Genomic DNA, 15125 nt, shown 5'->3' with positions numbered 1-15125 from the left:
AACTACTGAAATTTGATGCCCTTGAGAAAAGCAGCAGCCCAGGCATCTGAGATGGAATATGGTCCAGAGAGCACGTAATTAATGAATATGCCAGTTCCAATCCTGTCTGTTGGCTGGGGGACCTATGACCTTTATCCTTCTGAGTTTAAGTTCATCTCTTCCCCCCCCAACTACCTGTGAGAATTAAATAATGTCATATGGTAACAATAACAAAACACTCATGAGTACTGTCATGAGTTATTTACCTTAAAAAACTTGCTAAATTCAACATCTCTACCTTTCAGATAAAAGATACACTATTTGCAGTCAAACCATTTAGAAGCTTTAGACTTTGTTCTAAGACTGCACTTTACCTTTCCATGAAGTTATTATCCATTAACATTTCTAAAAAAGAATGACAATAAGGCCACAATTGTAATCTGACATAAATCAAAGGGACAGTATTGAAATTCTTCAGCAAAGTATTTCTCTGCACTGGGTGTCAATCTTTCTGGTACATTTCTCAAAAAGATGATTTCTATTCTTTCCTCTATATTAGAGTAACCTGTCTATTATGACTAGCTGCTTTAGAGTATATCCTTTTTTCAAAGCACCAACCCTACAATTATACTGCCTTTCTCCCTCTGACTTCAAAACAGCATTTAAAAAGCAAATCTTAACCCAGACAATCCAATCTATAACATACTATAAATTTATAGACTTCCAAATGTATATACAGTGTTGCAGTATAATGGATTTACTTATGTTTTACTTTTATATGATCAAAATATTAATAGCTAACCATGACTTTTCTTAATTTGAAAACAAGCAAACATTAATACATGTTTTAATAAGATTAAACTCCTACCTTAGGAGAAGTGGAGAGATCTCTTCCTGCAGAAACACCTGTGTTTTCATTTACTCCTCCTGTCTTTGGCGAGACGGCTGGTGGGGCTGGGGCTTTTCTTTTTACTCTCCTTTCAGTTTCCAGTTCTTGAACTGGACTTAGCAAATTGTTTGGAGTCGGTTTAGGTTCATAAAAAGGATTTGATCTAAATGAAGAAGAATTACTGTTAAATATCTTTATAAAAATAGTTTATTCCCAACTAAAATACTGTAATATGTTTATAAAACTAATCATAAGGGAAAACCCAAACCAATGATAATTTACAATTTGGAAATCATCACAATTAATCTTTTGTTTTGTGAATCATTAACAATAAAATCTTTGCTTTTAAGAAGTATTTTAAAATCTTTAAAATACAAGTCACACTCAGCTCTGCTATATACAGACCCTTGGGAAAATGTTTGTAATGAAAGTAAATACTATGTATTCTCAACATCCACAGAAAAGGAAATAAGATGAGGAACATTTATTTATTTTTTAATGCTCCTCTCACCAAACCTTTTTTCCCTTGCATTTCATCTCTTCCTCTGTGTTAAAATTTACGTGTTAGGGACTATCCTTTAGAAGTTCATTCAGTGAAGCTCTTTTGATAGCAAATTCTCCCAGGCACTGAAAATGTCTTTATTTCAGTCTCATACTTAAATGATAGTTTAGCTGGGTAGTTTATTCTGCTGCTGCTGCTGCTAAGTCACTTCAGTCGTGTCTGACTCTGTGCATCCCCACAGATGGCAGCCCACCAGGATCCCCCGTCCTTGGGAGTCTCCAGGCAAGAACACTGGAGTGGGTTGCCACTTCCTTCTCCAATGCATGAAACTGCAAAGTGAAAGTGAAGTTGCTCAGTTGTGTCCGACTCTTAGCGACCCCATGGACTGCAGCCCACCAGGCTCCTCCGTCCATGGGATTTTCCAGGTAAGAGTGCTAGAGTTGGGTGCCATTGCCTTCTCCGTAGTCTAGTCTAGTTGTTAGTTAATTCACCTCAGTGCTTTGAAATATTAGCCCACTGTTGGCTTAGTACTGCTCTTTTGTAATTTATCTCGTTTCTGGTTGTTGTTAAGATCTCCTTATGTCTGGTTTTGAGCAATCTTACTACAACATGTCTAAGTGTGTACTTCTTTTATTTATCTGGCTTCAGATTCCTTGAATTTTCCTGGAGACTCATGTGTTTCAGTAGTTCTGAAAAATCATCAGCCATTATGCCTTTGATAGCCTCTTCGTTATTTTCTCTATTCTTTTCGCTAGAAAATCATATCAAATTATGTTCAATTACCTCTTTCCTACATATTTTTACAAATTTTTATATCTCCTGTGTTACATTCTGAATAACTCCTTCACATTCTTCACAAGATCCATTTAACCTTTTCTCGTTTCACTGTGTCTAATTTAATGCTCAATTCTCCATGAATTTTAATTTCATAAGCATATTTCTTTATATGGCTTGTGTATAATACCTTAGGTAGAGAGATTTGAGTCATTAATCATTTATACATATTTGTTTTATAGTCTCTATCTGATAAATCTATCATTTGAATTCCTTGCATTTATAATACTGGTCTTGACTCTTCTCTAGTTTACTATTTCCTTGTGTATTTTGTAATTCTAGATTGTGAGTTCAGAACTTATTGAGGAAATCCTGTGTAGTCTGAGGTGGGAGTGCCTCTGTTCAGAGTGTTTCACGCTTGCATTTGCCAAGCAGTTTAGGAGCTACTTTGTTTCTTATTTTCTTGGCTTGGGGGGGTTCCCAGACTATCCTGCCAACATAACATCAAATCCACATGAGGGTAGGTTTAGGCATATAACTTCCTAAAGAAGTCTTTTTTTCTCTACCTAGAGTTTAGGTACAGACAGAAAACCTTCCTTTCCTGTTAACTCTCTTTATGAGTATTTATCCAGTTGAAAGAAGTGAAAAGAAAGTGAAAGTCACTCAGTCATGCCTGGTTTTTTGCGACTCCATAGACTGTAGGCCACCAGGCTCCTCTGTCTATCGAACTCTCCAGGCAAAAATATAGGAATGGATTGCCATTCCCTTCTCCAGGAGATCTTCCCGACCCAAGGATTGAACCCAGGTCTCTTGCATTTAAGGTGGTTTCTTTACCATTTTGGGCTTCTCTAATAGCTCAGTTGGTAAAGAATTTGCCTGCAATGCAGGAGAAGCTGGTTCGATTCCTGGGTTGGGGAGATCCACTGGAGAAGGGACAGGTTATCTACTACTCCAGTATTCTTGGGCTTCCCTTGTAGCTCAGCTGGTAAAGAAGCCGCCTGTGATACAGGAGACCTGGGTTCAATCCCTGGGTTGGGAAGATCTCCTGGAGAAGGTAAAGGCTACCCACTCCAGTATTCTGGCCTGGAGAATTCCATGGACTGTATAGTCCATGGGGTTGCAAACAGTCAGACACAACTGAGCGAATTTCACATCCTTTACCATTTGGGCCACCAGGGAACCTAGTTAGTCATCCATAAACACAAGTATCTGGTATATACAATGATTATTCTTCCTATTCCTATTATAATAAAAGTAATAAACTTATATTTTGGTTATTTTTATTAGTTTGTTGCTTTTTTTTTTTTTTGCAATACCACTTTGTTCCCGAGAGTTCAATATCTTGTATGTACAGTAACAATACCATTTCTGAGTCTACAAGGCTAAGACACAGACCACCCAAACATAATAAGTATACCAAAGGAACTCCATCTAGTCAGATAAGGTCTGTACTGGTAATAGCCTTCTATGTTCAATTATATACATTCTTTTAACTGCAACAGAAATAGATTTATTTGAAACCAATAACCAAGTATCTACATCTCTGCCTCACAACAGTCTGCTCTCATGAGACTCTGGGTACCAAGTAATCTAAACCAGAGAGGTGAAATAAACCATACTTGTATGTCACTCTCACTCTGTACTAGTTGCAACAATTAGTGTCATGTGAGTCCTTCTCGGAGAAGGCAATGTCTCCTTCTCAATGAGCTAGAGATATAGCCTCAGAATCTCTCTTACCTCTGCTCAGGCCTTACCAAGTTATTTTTCAAACGTTAAAAGTAGTTCAAAGGGAGGTAAAAATTAAGAAATGGGATTTAAAAGAATTTAACACCAAAACTTAGAAAATGAAAAAACATCTCCCCTCTCCCCCTCAAAACTTACTCTTTGCTATCTGATGTTAAATGTTTCAGTATTGAACAAACCCACTTCAATCTAAGTGAATTAATTGACATGTGAACTATTTCAGTGATATTTTTAAAAATTATTCCTGATTACATCTCTCTATAACAAATTTGCAAAGAAGTCCATTACACGGTAGCTGCCACAATAATCATTATTAATTTGCCATATAAGTATGATTAGTTTTAAGAAAAATTTTGAGGATTTAAGGATCAGTTCATTTCAGTCACACAGTCGTGTCCGACTCTTTGCAACCTCCACGGACTGCAGCACGCCAGGCTCCCCTGTCCATCAACAACTCCCAGAGATTACCCAAATTCATGTCCATTGAGTCAGTGATGCCATCCAACCATTTCATCCTCTGTCATCCCCTTCTCATCCTGCCTTCAATCTTTTCCATCATCAGTGTCTTTTCAAATGAGTCAGCTCTTTGCATCAGGTGGCCAAAGTATTGGAGTTTAAGCTTCAACATCAGTCCTTCCAATCAACACCCAGGACTGATCTCCTTTTAGGATGGACTGGTTGGATCTCCTTGTAGTCCAAGGGATTCTCAAGAGTCGTCTCCAACACCACAGTTCAAAAGCATCAATTCTTTGGCACTCAGCTCTCTTCACAGTCCAGCTCTCACATCCATGCGTGACTACCAGAAAAACCACAGCCTTGACTAGACAGACATTTGTTGACAAAGTAATGTCTCTGCTTTTTAATATCCTTTCTAGGTTGGTCATAACTTTCTTTCCAAGGAGTAAGCGTCTTTTAATTTCATGGCTGTAGTCACCATCTGCAGTGATTTTGGAGCATCCCAAAATAAAGGCTGTCACTGTTTCCCCATCTATTTGCCATGATGTCACAGGACCAGATGCCATGATCTTACTTTTCTGAATGCCGAGGTTTAAGCCAACTTTTCACTCTCCTCTTTCACTTTCATCAAGAGGCTTTTTAGTTCCTCTTCACTTTCTGCCATAAGGGTGGTGTCATCTGCATATCTGAGGTTATTGAAATTTCTCCGGGCCATCTTGATTCCAGTGTGCTTCTTCCAGCCCAGCATTTCTCATGATGTACTCTGCATATAAGTTAAATAAGCAGGGTAACAATATACAGCCTTGACATACTCCTTTCTCTATTTGGAACCAGTCTGTTGTTCCATGGCCAGTTCTAACTTGCTTCCTGATAGGGGTTTCTCAAGACGCAGGTCAGGTGGTCTGGTATTTTATCTCTTTAAGGATTTTCCACAGTTTATTGTGATCCACACAGTCAAAGGCTTTGGCATAGTCAATAAAGCAGAAATAGATGTTTTTCTGGAACTCTCTTGCTTTTCCGATGACCCAACGGATGTTGGCAATTTGATCTCTGGTTCCTCTGCCTTTTCTAAAACCAGCTTGAACATCTGGAAGTTTGCGGTTCACGTATTGCTGAAGCCTGGTTTGGAGAATTTTGAGCATTACTTTACTAGCGTGTGAGATGAGTGCAATTGTGCGGTAGTTTTAGCATTCTTTGGTATTGCCTTTCTTTGGGATTGGAATGAAAGCTGACCTTTTCCAGCCCTGTGGCCACTGCTGAGTTTTCCAAACTTGCTGGTTATTGAGTACAGCACTTTCACAGCATCATCTTTTAGGATTTGAAATAGCTCAACTGGAACTCCATCACCTCCACTAGCTTTGTTCGTGTGATGCTTCCTAAGGCCCACTTGACGTCACATTCCAGGATGTCTGGCTCTAGGTAGGAGATCACACCATCGTGATTACCTGGGTTGTGAAGATCTTTTTTGTATAGTTCTTCTGGATATTCTTGCCACCTCTTCTTAATATCTTCTGCTTCTGTTAGGTCCATACATTTCTGTCGTTTACTGAGCCCATCTTTCCATGAAATGTTTCCTTGGTATCTCTAATTTTCTTGAAGACATCTCTAGTCTTTCCCTATCTATTCTTTTCCTCTATTTCTTTGCACTGATCACTGAGGAAGGGTTTCTTATCTCTCCTTGCAATTCTTTGGAACTCTACATTCAAATGGGTATATCTTTCCTTTTTTCCTTTGCTTTTTGCTTATCTTCTTTTCACAGCTATTTGTAAGGCCTCCTTGGAAATGCCATTTTGTTTTTTTGCATTTCTTTTTCTTAGGGATGTTCTTGATCCCTCTCTCCTGTACAATGTCATGAACCTCTGTCCATAGTTCATCAGACACTCTTGTCTATCAGATCTTGCCCCTTAAATCTATTATTCACTTCCACTGTATAATCGTTAGGGATTTGATTTAAGTCATACCTGAATGGTCTAGTGGTTTTCCCCACTTTCTTCAATTTAAGTCTGAATTTGGTAATAAGGAGTTCATGATCTGAGCCACAGTCAGCTCCCAGTCTTGTTTTTGCTCACTGTTTAGAGTTTCTCTATCTTTCGCTGCAAAGAATATAGTCAATCTGATTTCATTGTTGGCCATCTGGTGATGTCCATGTGTAGAGTCTTCTCTTGTGTTGTTGGAAGAGGGTGTTTGCTATGACTAGTGCGTTCTCTTGCCAAAACTCTATTATCCTTTGCCCTGCTTCATTCCGTACTCTAAGGCCAAATTTGCCTGTTACTCCAGGTGTTTCTTGACTTCCTACTTTTGCATTCCAGTTCCCTATAATGACAAGGACATCTTTTTTGGGTGTTAGTTCTAAAAAGTCTTGTAGGTCTTCATAGATCCATTTGACTTCACTTTCTTAAGCATTACTGGTTGGGGCATAGCTTGGATTACCGTGATACTGAATGGTTTGCCTTGGAAACAAACAGAGATCACTCTGTCATTTTTGAGACTGCATCCTAGTACTGCATTTCGGACACTTTTGTTAACTATGATGGCTACTCCATTTCTTCTAAGGGATTCTTGCCCACAGTAGTAGATATATAGTGGTCATCTGAGTTCAATTTACCCATTCCAATCCATTTTAGCTTGCTGATTCCTAAAATGTCAACGTTCACTCTTTCCATCTCCTGTTTGACCACTTCCAATTTGCCTTGATTCACGGATCTAACATTCCAGGTTCCGATGCACTATTGCTCTTTACAGCACCGGACCTTGCTTCTATCACCAGTCACATCCACAACAGGGTGTTGCTTTTCTCTGGCTCCATCTCTTCATTATTTCTGGATTTATTTCTCCACTGATCTCCAGTAGCATATTGAGCACATTGCAAAGGATTTTTACTTAACAGGAGAAAATGACAAAATTCCTTAAGATAGGCAATTTTTCAATGTGTTTTATATAACTGAATTTACAATACTACATTGCATTCAACTTTTATTTAACTTATTTAGTATTACATTAGATATCTAGAACTATCCTTATTCTTCATGTCTCTCCACCTCCCTCTAACCACTTGAATATTGGTATACTTTGTATTTAGACAAATGTTTTATGCATTGATAAATATGATCATGTAATTTTTATCCTTTAGTTTATCAACATGGTAGATTATACTGATTTGATTTTCAAATATTAAAACAGCCTGGTATTCCTGAGATAAACTTTACCTATTCATGGTGTATAACTGATTTTGTTGAATTATATCTGACAATATTTTGTTAAGGAACATTCATGAGGGATATTGGTCTGTAGTTTTATTTTTTGTTTGCGTCGTGTTGTTGTCTGGTTTTGGTATCAAGGTAATACTAATTTCATAAAGGAGTTGGAAAGTGTCTCCTCATCTATATTCTGAAAGAGACTGTGCAGAATTGGTGATTATTGTTCTTTAAATGTTTCATAGAATTCTCCAGTGAAAAGAAGGTCTGGAAATTTCTTTTTGGAGAGCTTTAAAATTATAAACTGAATTTTAAAAATCATTTTTAGGGCTATTGAGCTTACATATTTCATATTCGCTGAGTTATAGTTGTCTTTCTTTAGAAGGTGGTCCATTTCATTGAAGTTGTCAAATTTATGTGTGTAAAGTTTCTTTCATGGTATTATCTTGTTATCTTTGTGTGTCTGCAGGGTCTGTAGTGATATCTCTGATTGCATTTCTGGTATTGGTAATTTGTATCCTCTCTTTTTTCTTTGTTGGTTATGCTACAAGTTATGCCATGATCAATTTTATCAATCTTTTCAAAGAACTAGTGCTTTGTGACATTGATTTTTTTTTCTCTGTTTCTTTTCTGTTTTCAGTTGCATTGATTTCTGCTCCTTATTTCCTTTCTTCTGCTTGCTTTGTGTATTTGCTCTTCTTTTTCTAGGTTCTCGATGGGGCTGCAAAGACCCAGACACAACTGAGCCCACACAAATTTTTCCCTCCTTTGTAATGACAAGAATTACATAATTTCTAATAAGTACATTTAAAAATAGTTGAACAGCATTTTTAGTAAGGAAAAATTATTAAAGGAATTAGCATAATTTCTACATTCTGTTAATCAACTCTGATCTGAATCATCTATTTCAAGGCAGCTCACATCACTATGATAAACAAGAATTATTTTTATTCTTGTACTATTCAAAAGTAATACATTAGTAGCATCATTAATTCATTGTGAATTAAAAACTCAGTTATATTAAGTGGAAAATTAGACAGAGTAACTTTAAATGATATTATTCATTTTTTTAAAAAATAAGAAAAAGTACTATAGAAAGAAAAAATAAAGTTGATTAGAAATAGGGTTAGCAAACACAGTGAAGAAAGTGTGGCATGAAACTTACACTCTTTTCCTCTCACTTTGAAAGTATATTTCTTTGGGAAAACAATTCGATTCTATTAAAATAAGTGCATGGCTTTTCTGATTAAACTTCAATGACAACTTCCCTTGAGAAACTGATATACACCCACACCAATGATTTCATGCTGGACCTCAAAAGTTCATCTCATAAATGCTTTGAAAAATATTATTGCTCTATCACTTCTCAGAAAACCATACAGTTGATAGTATAAAGGACAAGTGCTAAAACCACTTAAGAATGCATACATTCTTTTGGAGCTGACAGGTATGCTGAATTTCTGAAGGCTGTTTTACACATCACAGAACTCACCACTGTTTGTTTGTGATAGTTTTATGTCAGAGGATACAAGAAGAGTTTGGTAATGGAAGATGAGTCATACAGGCATCTTGATGAAAAGTCATAAGTTTATTATTGAAGTAAGAACAACTTCTGGAAGATTTTTGCTACTTAAGTTGGACCTATAAACTTCTGGAGACAAAGATTAGAAATACCAGGTAAGTAATTAACACAGAGTTCTTCCTGGACATTATTAGCTGACAAGCAACCTTAGAAATTTATGGATAATGTTCCTACAAGAAAGCTGAGTGTTTGTAGTCTCCTCTGGTAACCTCAGATGACTGAGCAATTCAGAATGTTCTTTATTCATGGGAAACTTGTAAAGGCTGTGACTTTCATGTGGAAAAAGAATGGTCAAAAGGAAACACCTAGTCATTCTGATTTTAGTTTTTATTAAGGCATTTTAAAAGTTTAAGCAAACATTAGATGTCTCTTTAATTTGTTAATAGGAGAGAGCAGGGTGTGTGTATGTTGTGTAATATTCATGCATCTTGGAGTGACTGAATGTTTGTCTTTAAAGTTTGCATTTACATTCAAATACTCTAGGTGTGTGGTTATTACTCAGCACCTACACCACCCATGAGAAATTTTATTTTGATCACACATTAGCCATTTCAAAGAAAACAAATACAACAACTTCAGCTAGAGCCAACTTTTTCAACTCCTGTATAGTTATTAATTAGCTCTCAACCTGGGTTTTGAATCAGATGATTATCATGACATAATTCCTGTTCTTACAGGAGGTTAGAACTATTTTTTAGTTTTATCAAAACCTAGCTATGCCCATGGAAGCATGTAGCACATGTGAGAGTTATTACACATGTGCTGTAAAATGAGCAAAGGTCGAGAAATGCAGTTCCAGGGCAACAGAAAACAAGTTAACTACCTTCTTCTTTCAAATAAGTCTTTCAAATATTTAAACTTGGTTATTATAGTTCCCTTAAACCACTTCTTTACTAAGTCAAACAGTCCCTATGTCCTCAGTCACTGCTCATTTGATGTGGTTTCTGGAGATTTTAATGACTCTGTTCACTCTACTCAATGCTTTGAATCATCAATGCCCCTTGTAAAGCGCAGCACCTATAAGCAAAGCAATGCTCAAAATGGGAGGTGACCAATGTACAGCAGAGGGATGACATTTCTTACTGCACACAAACCAAATGCTCCCAATTTTTATACATTAAAGAAGCCTTGTTATTATTCACCTCTCAACTCATATATCCCATATTTTGAAAAAAATTCCTACTACACTGCATTTTGAAAGAAATAACTATTTTTCTTAAGGTCTAAATAACATCAGTACAATGAAATTCAGTATTTCCAAGGAAAACAAAGACCCATATAGCCTCACTATATTATTATTTAGTTTTTAATAAATGTAAAATATTCTGTAGATCTTCCCTGTTTCACATCAATTATTTTCATCAAACAAACCTAAAGCCCAAGAAATCTAGGCTAGGAATCACTCATGTGACAGAGTATTTCTGTTAATAAAGTTAAATATTGCTGTGGGGTGTTTTTTTTTTAACAGCTTTATTTAGGTATGATTGATATACAGTAAGTGGCACATATTTAAAGAGTATAACCTGTTGAGTTTTTTATATATGCACATAAGCGTGAAACCATCAGCACGATCAAGACTACAAACATTTCCAATTCTCCAAAAGTTTCCTTGCATCCCTTTTAATCCATCCATCCCTCCCTCCCTCCACCTCCAGTCTCAGGCAACTATGGGTCTACTTTCTCTCATTAGAGACTGTTTGTATTTTCTAGTTTTAAATGAAGGATATCATATAGTATATGCTCTTTTTTGGTCTGACTTTTTTCAGTCAGCATAATAACTTTCAAACTGATCCATGCACTTACATGTATCAAAAGTTTGCTCCTTATTACTGAGTAGTATTCCACTGTTACAGATATACTACAATTTGCTTATTTATTTGACTATTGGTGGACACTGGGGTTATTACCGCATCTTGCTATTATGATAAATAAAGCTGTTAAATATTCATATATATGACTTTTTGTGGACATACACTTTGATTCTTTTGGTTAAATACCTAGGAATGGGAATGGTTAGGTCAATAGGAATATGTTTAACTTTTTCAAAAACTGGCAAATTTTTTTTCTAAAATAGCTACATTTAGAACTTTGAGAGTTCTGAGAGTACCAGTGGCTCCATGTCCCTGACAGTATCTTGTATAGTAAAGTCTTTTAAATTTGAGCAATTCAGGTGGGTGTGTACCGGTATCTTATATGGTTTTAATTTGCATTTCCTTGATGACTAAGATGTTGAACAACTTTTTATGTACACGTCGGCTATTCTTGTATCTTCTGTGAAATGTCTGTTCAAATCTTTTCTCTCTTTAAAAGAGACAGTCAGTCTGTCTTATCATTGAGCTAGTGTTCTTTACATATACTTGATAGAAGTCTCGACTGATAGGTATTTTACAAAGAAGTCTGGCCACACTTTTTATCTTCACAACTGTTTTTCAAACAGCAAAAGATTTAACTTTAAAGAAGTCTAAATTATAACTTTTTTCCTTTGACTTTTTTTTTTTTTGCATTCTATTCAAGAAATTTTTGCCTAATTCATTTTTCTCCTATGTTTTCTTCTAAAAGTTCCCATGTTTCAGTTTTTACTTTTAGGTGTATGATCTATTTTTAGTAAAATTTTATATTTGTTGTGAGGTAAGGACTGCAGTTCTCTTCTGGAGGGGTTGGGGAATATAGACCTTTAATTGTTTGAGCACCATTTGTTGTAAAGATTATCCTTGCCTGACTTCCTGTGCTACTTTTGTCAAAAATCAATTGGCAATATATGTGTGGATCTAGCTCTAGATTTATTTATATTCTCTTTCATTTAACTATATGTTTACTTTTAAGCCAATACCAGAATGTCTTGGTTAATGAGTCCTGAAACTGGATAATATAACAAACTTTATTCTTTCACAAAATTCTTTTGGCTATTCTAGGTCCATCATATTTCTGTATACATTTTAGAATTAGCGTTATCAATTATTACAAAAATACACCAAAATTTTGATTGGGACAGCACTGAATCTATGGATCAATTTGAATCCTTGGCTATAACATTTCTCTCCATTTATTTGTCTCAGCAATGTTTTATCATTTTCAGCACACAGGTACTGCATTGAACATCTTTGTCCAACATTATCCCTGAGTTTTGGTTTATTTTTTTGGATGCTTTTGTATATGGTATTCTAGAATTTTCTACTTCTGATTGTTAATTGTTACTATTGAGAAATACATCTGAATTTATAAATTGCTCTTGTATCCTTTACCTTGCTAAATTTACTTTTTAGTTATAGTAGACTTTGTAGAGATTCCTTATAATTTTCTACATAAATGATTATGTCATCTGTGAAAAGAAGACAATACTGTATATCTTCAAATAACATGTATAAAAAGCTTAAGACAGTATTCAATCTCCCCATGCTCAGCCCTTGTGTGACTACTATCATTTGTTTTATTTCTATCCCTATCCAAAACCCAGAATATACTGTTATTTACACTTTAAATGATCAATTATCTTTTAAAGAGGTTTTTAAAAATAAGACATGTATTTTATATATATTCTATTTGCTACTTCCTATGCTGATCATTCCTTTGTGTAGATCCAAATTTCCAACTACTGTCATTTTTCTCCCGCCTGAAGGATTTCCTTGTAACATTTTTTGCAAAGCAAGTCTGATAACGTGAATTCTCTCAGGTTTTGCATGTCCGGAAATGTCCATTATTTTTACCTTCCCCCCACCCCCCCGGAAATAAAAATTTGTTTTGGTGGGTTTTTTTCTTTTTCCTGGACTATGTCTCAGAGGGTAAAAGCATCTGTCTGCAATGCGGGAAGCCTGGGTTCCATCCCTGGGTCAGGAAGATTCCCTGGAGAAGGAAATGGCAACCCACTCTAGTACTTTTGCCTGGAAAATTCCATGGATGGAGGAACCTTGTGCATCCATGGGGTCACAAAGAGTTGGACACAACTGAGTGACTTTTCTTACTTTCTTTCAGTAGTTATATATTACCCCACTATCTTCTAACTTGAATTGCTTTTGTTAAGATGCCTGGGTATAGTTTCCTCATCATTCTTGTGGTTAATCCAGCTGCTTAGACCTGTAGATTTACATGTTTTTAATTTCAAAAACTTTTGGTCATTATTTCCTCAACCATTTTTTCCTGTTTCCCTCATCTTCTTTCCTCTCCTTTGGGAACTTCAGTTACACTTAGGTTAATTGAAGTTGCCCATTGATCCTCTGTTCACTTTTTTCCCCTTTATGTTTTAATCTGGAGAGTTTCTATTGCCAAGAATTTAGGTTCACTAATACTTCCTTCTGCAGTATCTAACATGGAATTAATCCTATCCAGTGTATTTTTCATCAGATTTTGTATATTTCATCTTTATAAACTGAATCTGAATTTACTTTTTATATTCCATGCTCATGATTTCTTCCACCTTCTTGAATATCTGGAGTATATTTATATAATAGTTAAACTACCACAATTGTCTATTAATTTCATCATCTGAACCATTTCTGCATCCATATTTAAGGACTGAGTTTTCTCCTCATTAGTAGTCAGAACTTCCTGCTTCTTTCCATGCCTGATCAATTATTGACTGGCTGTCAGACATCATGAATTTTGTGTTGGATGCTGAATTTTTTGGCATTCTTTTTAATACAATATTTTTGGGATCTGTGTGGGATACAATTATGTGAAATTATTCTGACTCTTTTGAGATTTGCTTTTAAACTTTGTTGGGAAAGCCTACAACAGCCTTTAGTCAAGGGTTAATTTGGTCCCACTACTGGGACAATACTTTTCTGTGGACTCAACTTGATGTCCCATATGTTAGGATGTCTTTTCTCTCTGGCTGGTGGAAATCCAAATCACTCTGATCCTACATGAACTCCAGGGATTGTTCTGTCTAATCCTTTGTTCTCAGTAACTTCCTCATATGTATACTCTGATTTTGAAGTCAAAGTCGCTCAGTCATGTCTGATTCTTTGTGACTCCACGGACTGTAGCCCAACAGGCTCCTCTGTCCGTGGAATTCTCCAGGCCAGAATACTGCAGGGGGTAGCCATTCCCTTCTTCAGGGGATCTTCCCAACCCAGGGACTGAACCAGGGTCTCCTGCATTGCAGGCAGATTTTTTACTGTCTGAGCCACCAGGGAAGCCCTATACTCTGATTAGTACTCAGTTAAAGACTCAAGAGAAACTTTCTAAAGATTGCTGAAACTCTTTATGAGTAGCTTTCTCCTCTCTGATACTCTATACACAAACTCTAGCTACCTCAGTACCTTCAAAGTCCAAACTCTGCCTCCTCAGCACAGGGAGATTCTGGAGTGTTTGCGTTCTCTCTCCTTGAATTGCACTTGGAAATACTCTATTAATAAAGCGTGGACAACTGTAGTGTTCACATTTCTTGTTTCTGATCTCTCAGGGGTCCTGTGCAATTTTATTTCTAAAAAATGTTATTTTATACATTTTATTCAGTTTTTTAGTTGTGTAAGACAAGAAGCTATAAATACTCCATGCTACTCCATTATGGCTAAAAGTTTTATTGCTGATTTTCAAACATACTCAGGGCCACAGTGTGCAACTACATGGGTTGCAGTGTATAATTCCAGAATACAATGTGAATGCACCCTCCTATTCCTAATCTGGATTTGAGTAAAATGGAAGCCCAAATCACGCTATTTATATATTGAGCCTGTGGTCAATAAACCTCTCTTTTAGGTAGAAACAATAATGCAAAAGCAGATAATTCTGAATTTATAAATGTTATGATCTCATTGCTTGGCATTTGAATAAATCTTCCCATCAAATCAATATCAGAAATAATTATTTGGCTCCCACAATAGACTCATAACATAACTGAAGTGTAATGCCTTCAAGAATCAATTAAAAACACTTATGTACCATTTATAACATAGTTGCTTGGGAAGATACAATTGGAATTCTAAACAGTGACTCAAGAAACATATTTCCTTCATTTGTTAGTTTAAGATGCATACATAATCATGTGGAAGAGGGTGAGAGAATGAG

General features: G+C 36.1%; 1 protein-coding gene across 6 annotated transcripts in view; it reads right to left on the bottom strand.

The window, feature by feature from the left end:
- EHBP1 (EH domain binding protein 1) overlaps nucleotides 1-15125 on the bottom strand; it is a 356781-nt gene that overhangs the window by 172017 nt on the left and 169639 nt on the right. For all 6 annotated transcript variants that reach the window (XM_018055410.1, XM_018055415.1, XM_018055414.1 and 3 more), the window contains one exon: nucleotides 848-1031. In XM_018055410.1, the coding sequence (XP_017910899.1) occupies nucleotides 848-1031 (184 nt within the window). The remainder of the gene's footprint in view (nucleotides 1-847; nucleotides 1032-15125) is intronic.

The sequence above is a fragment of the Capra hircus genome, chromosome 11 (assembly GCF_001704415.2).
Source record: "Capra hircus breed San Clemente chromosome 11, ASM170441v1, whole genome shotgun sequence".
Lineage (NCBI taxonomy): Eukaryota > Metazoa > Chordata > Mammalia > Artiodactyla > Bovidae > Capra > Capra hircus.
The sequence above is the reverse complement of the archived record's forward strand: the minus strand, read 5'-3'. Positions and strand labels throughout refer to the sequence as shown.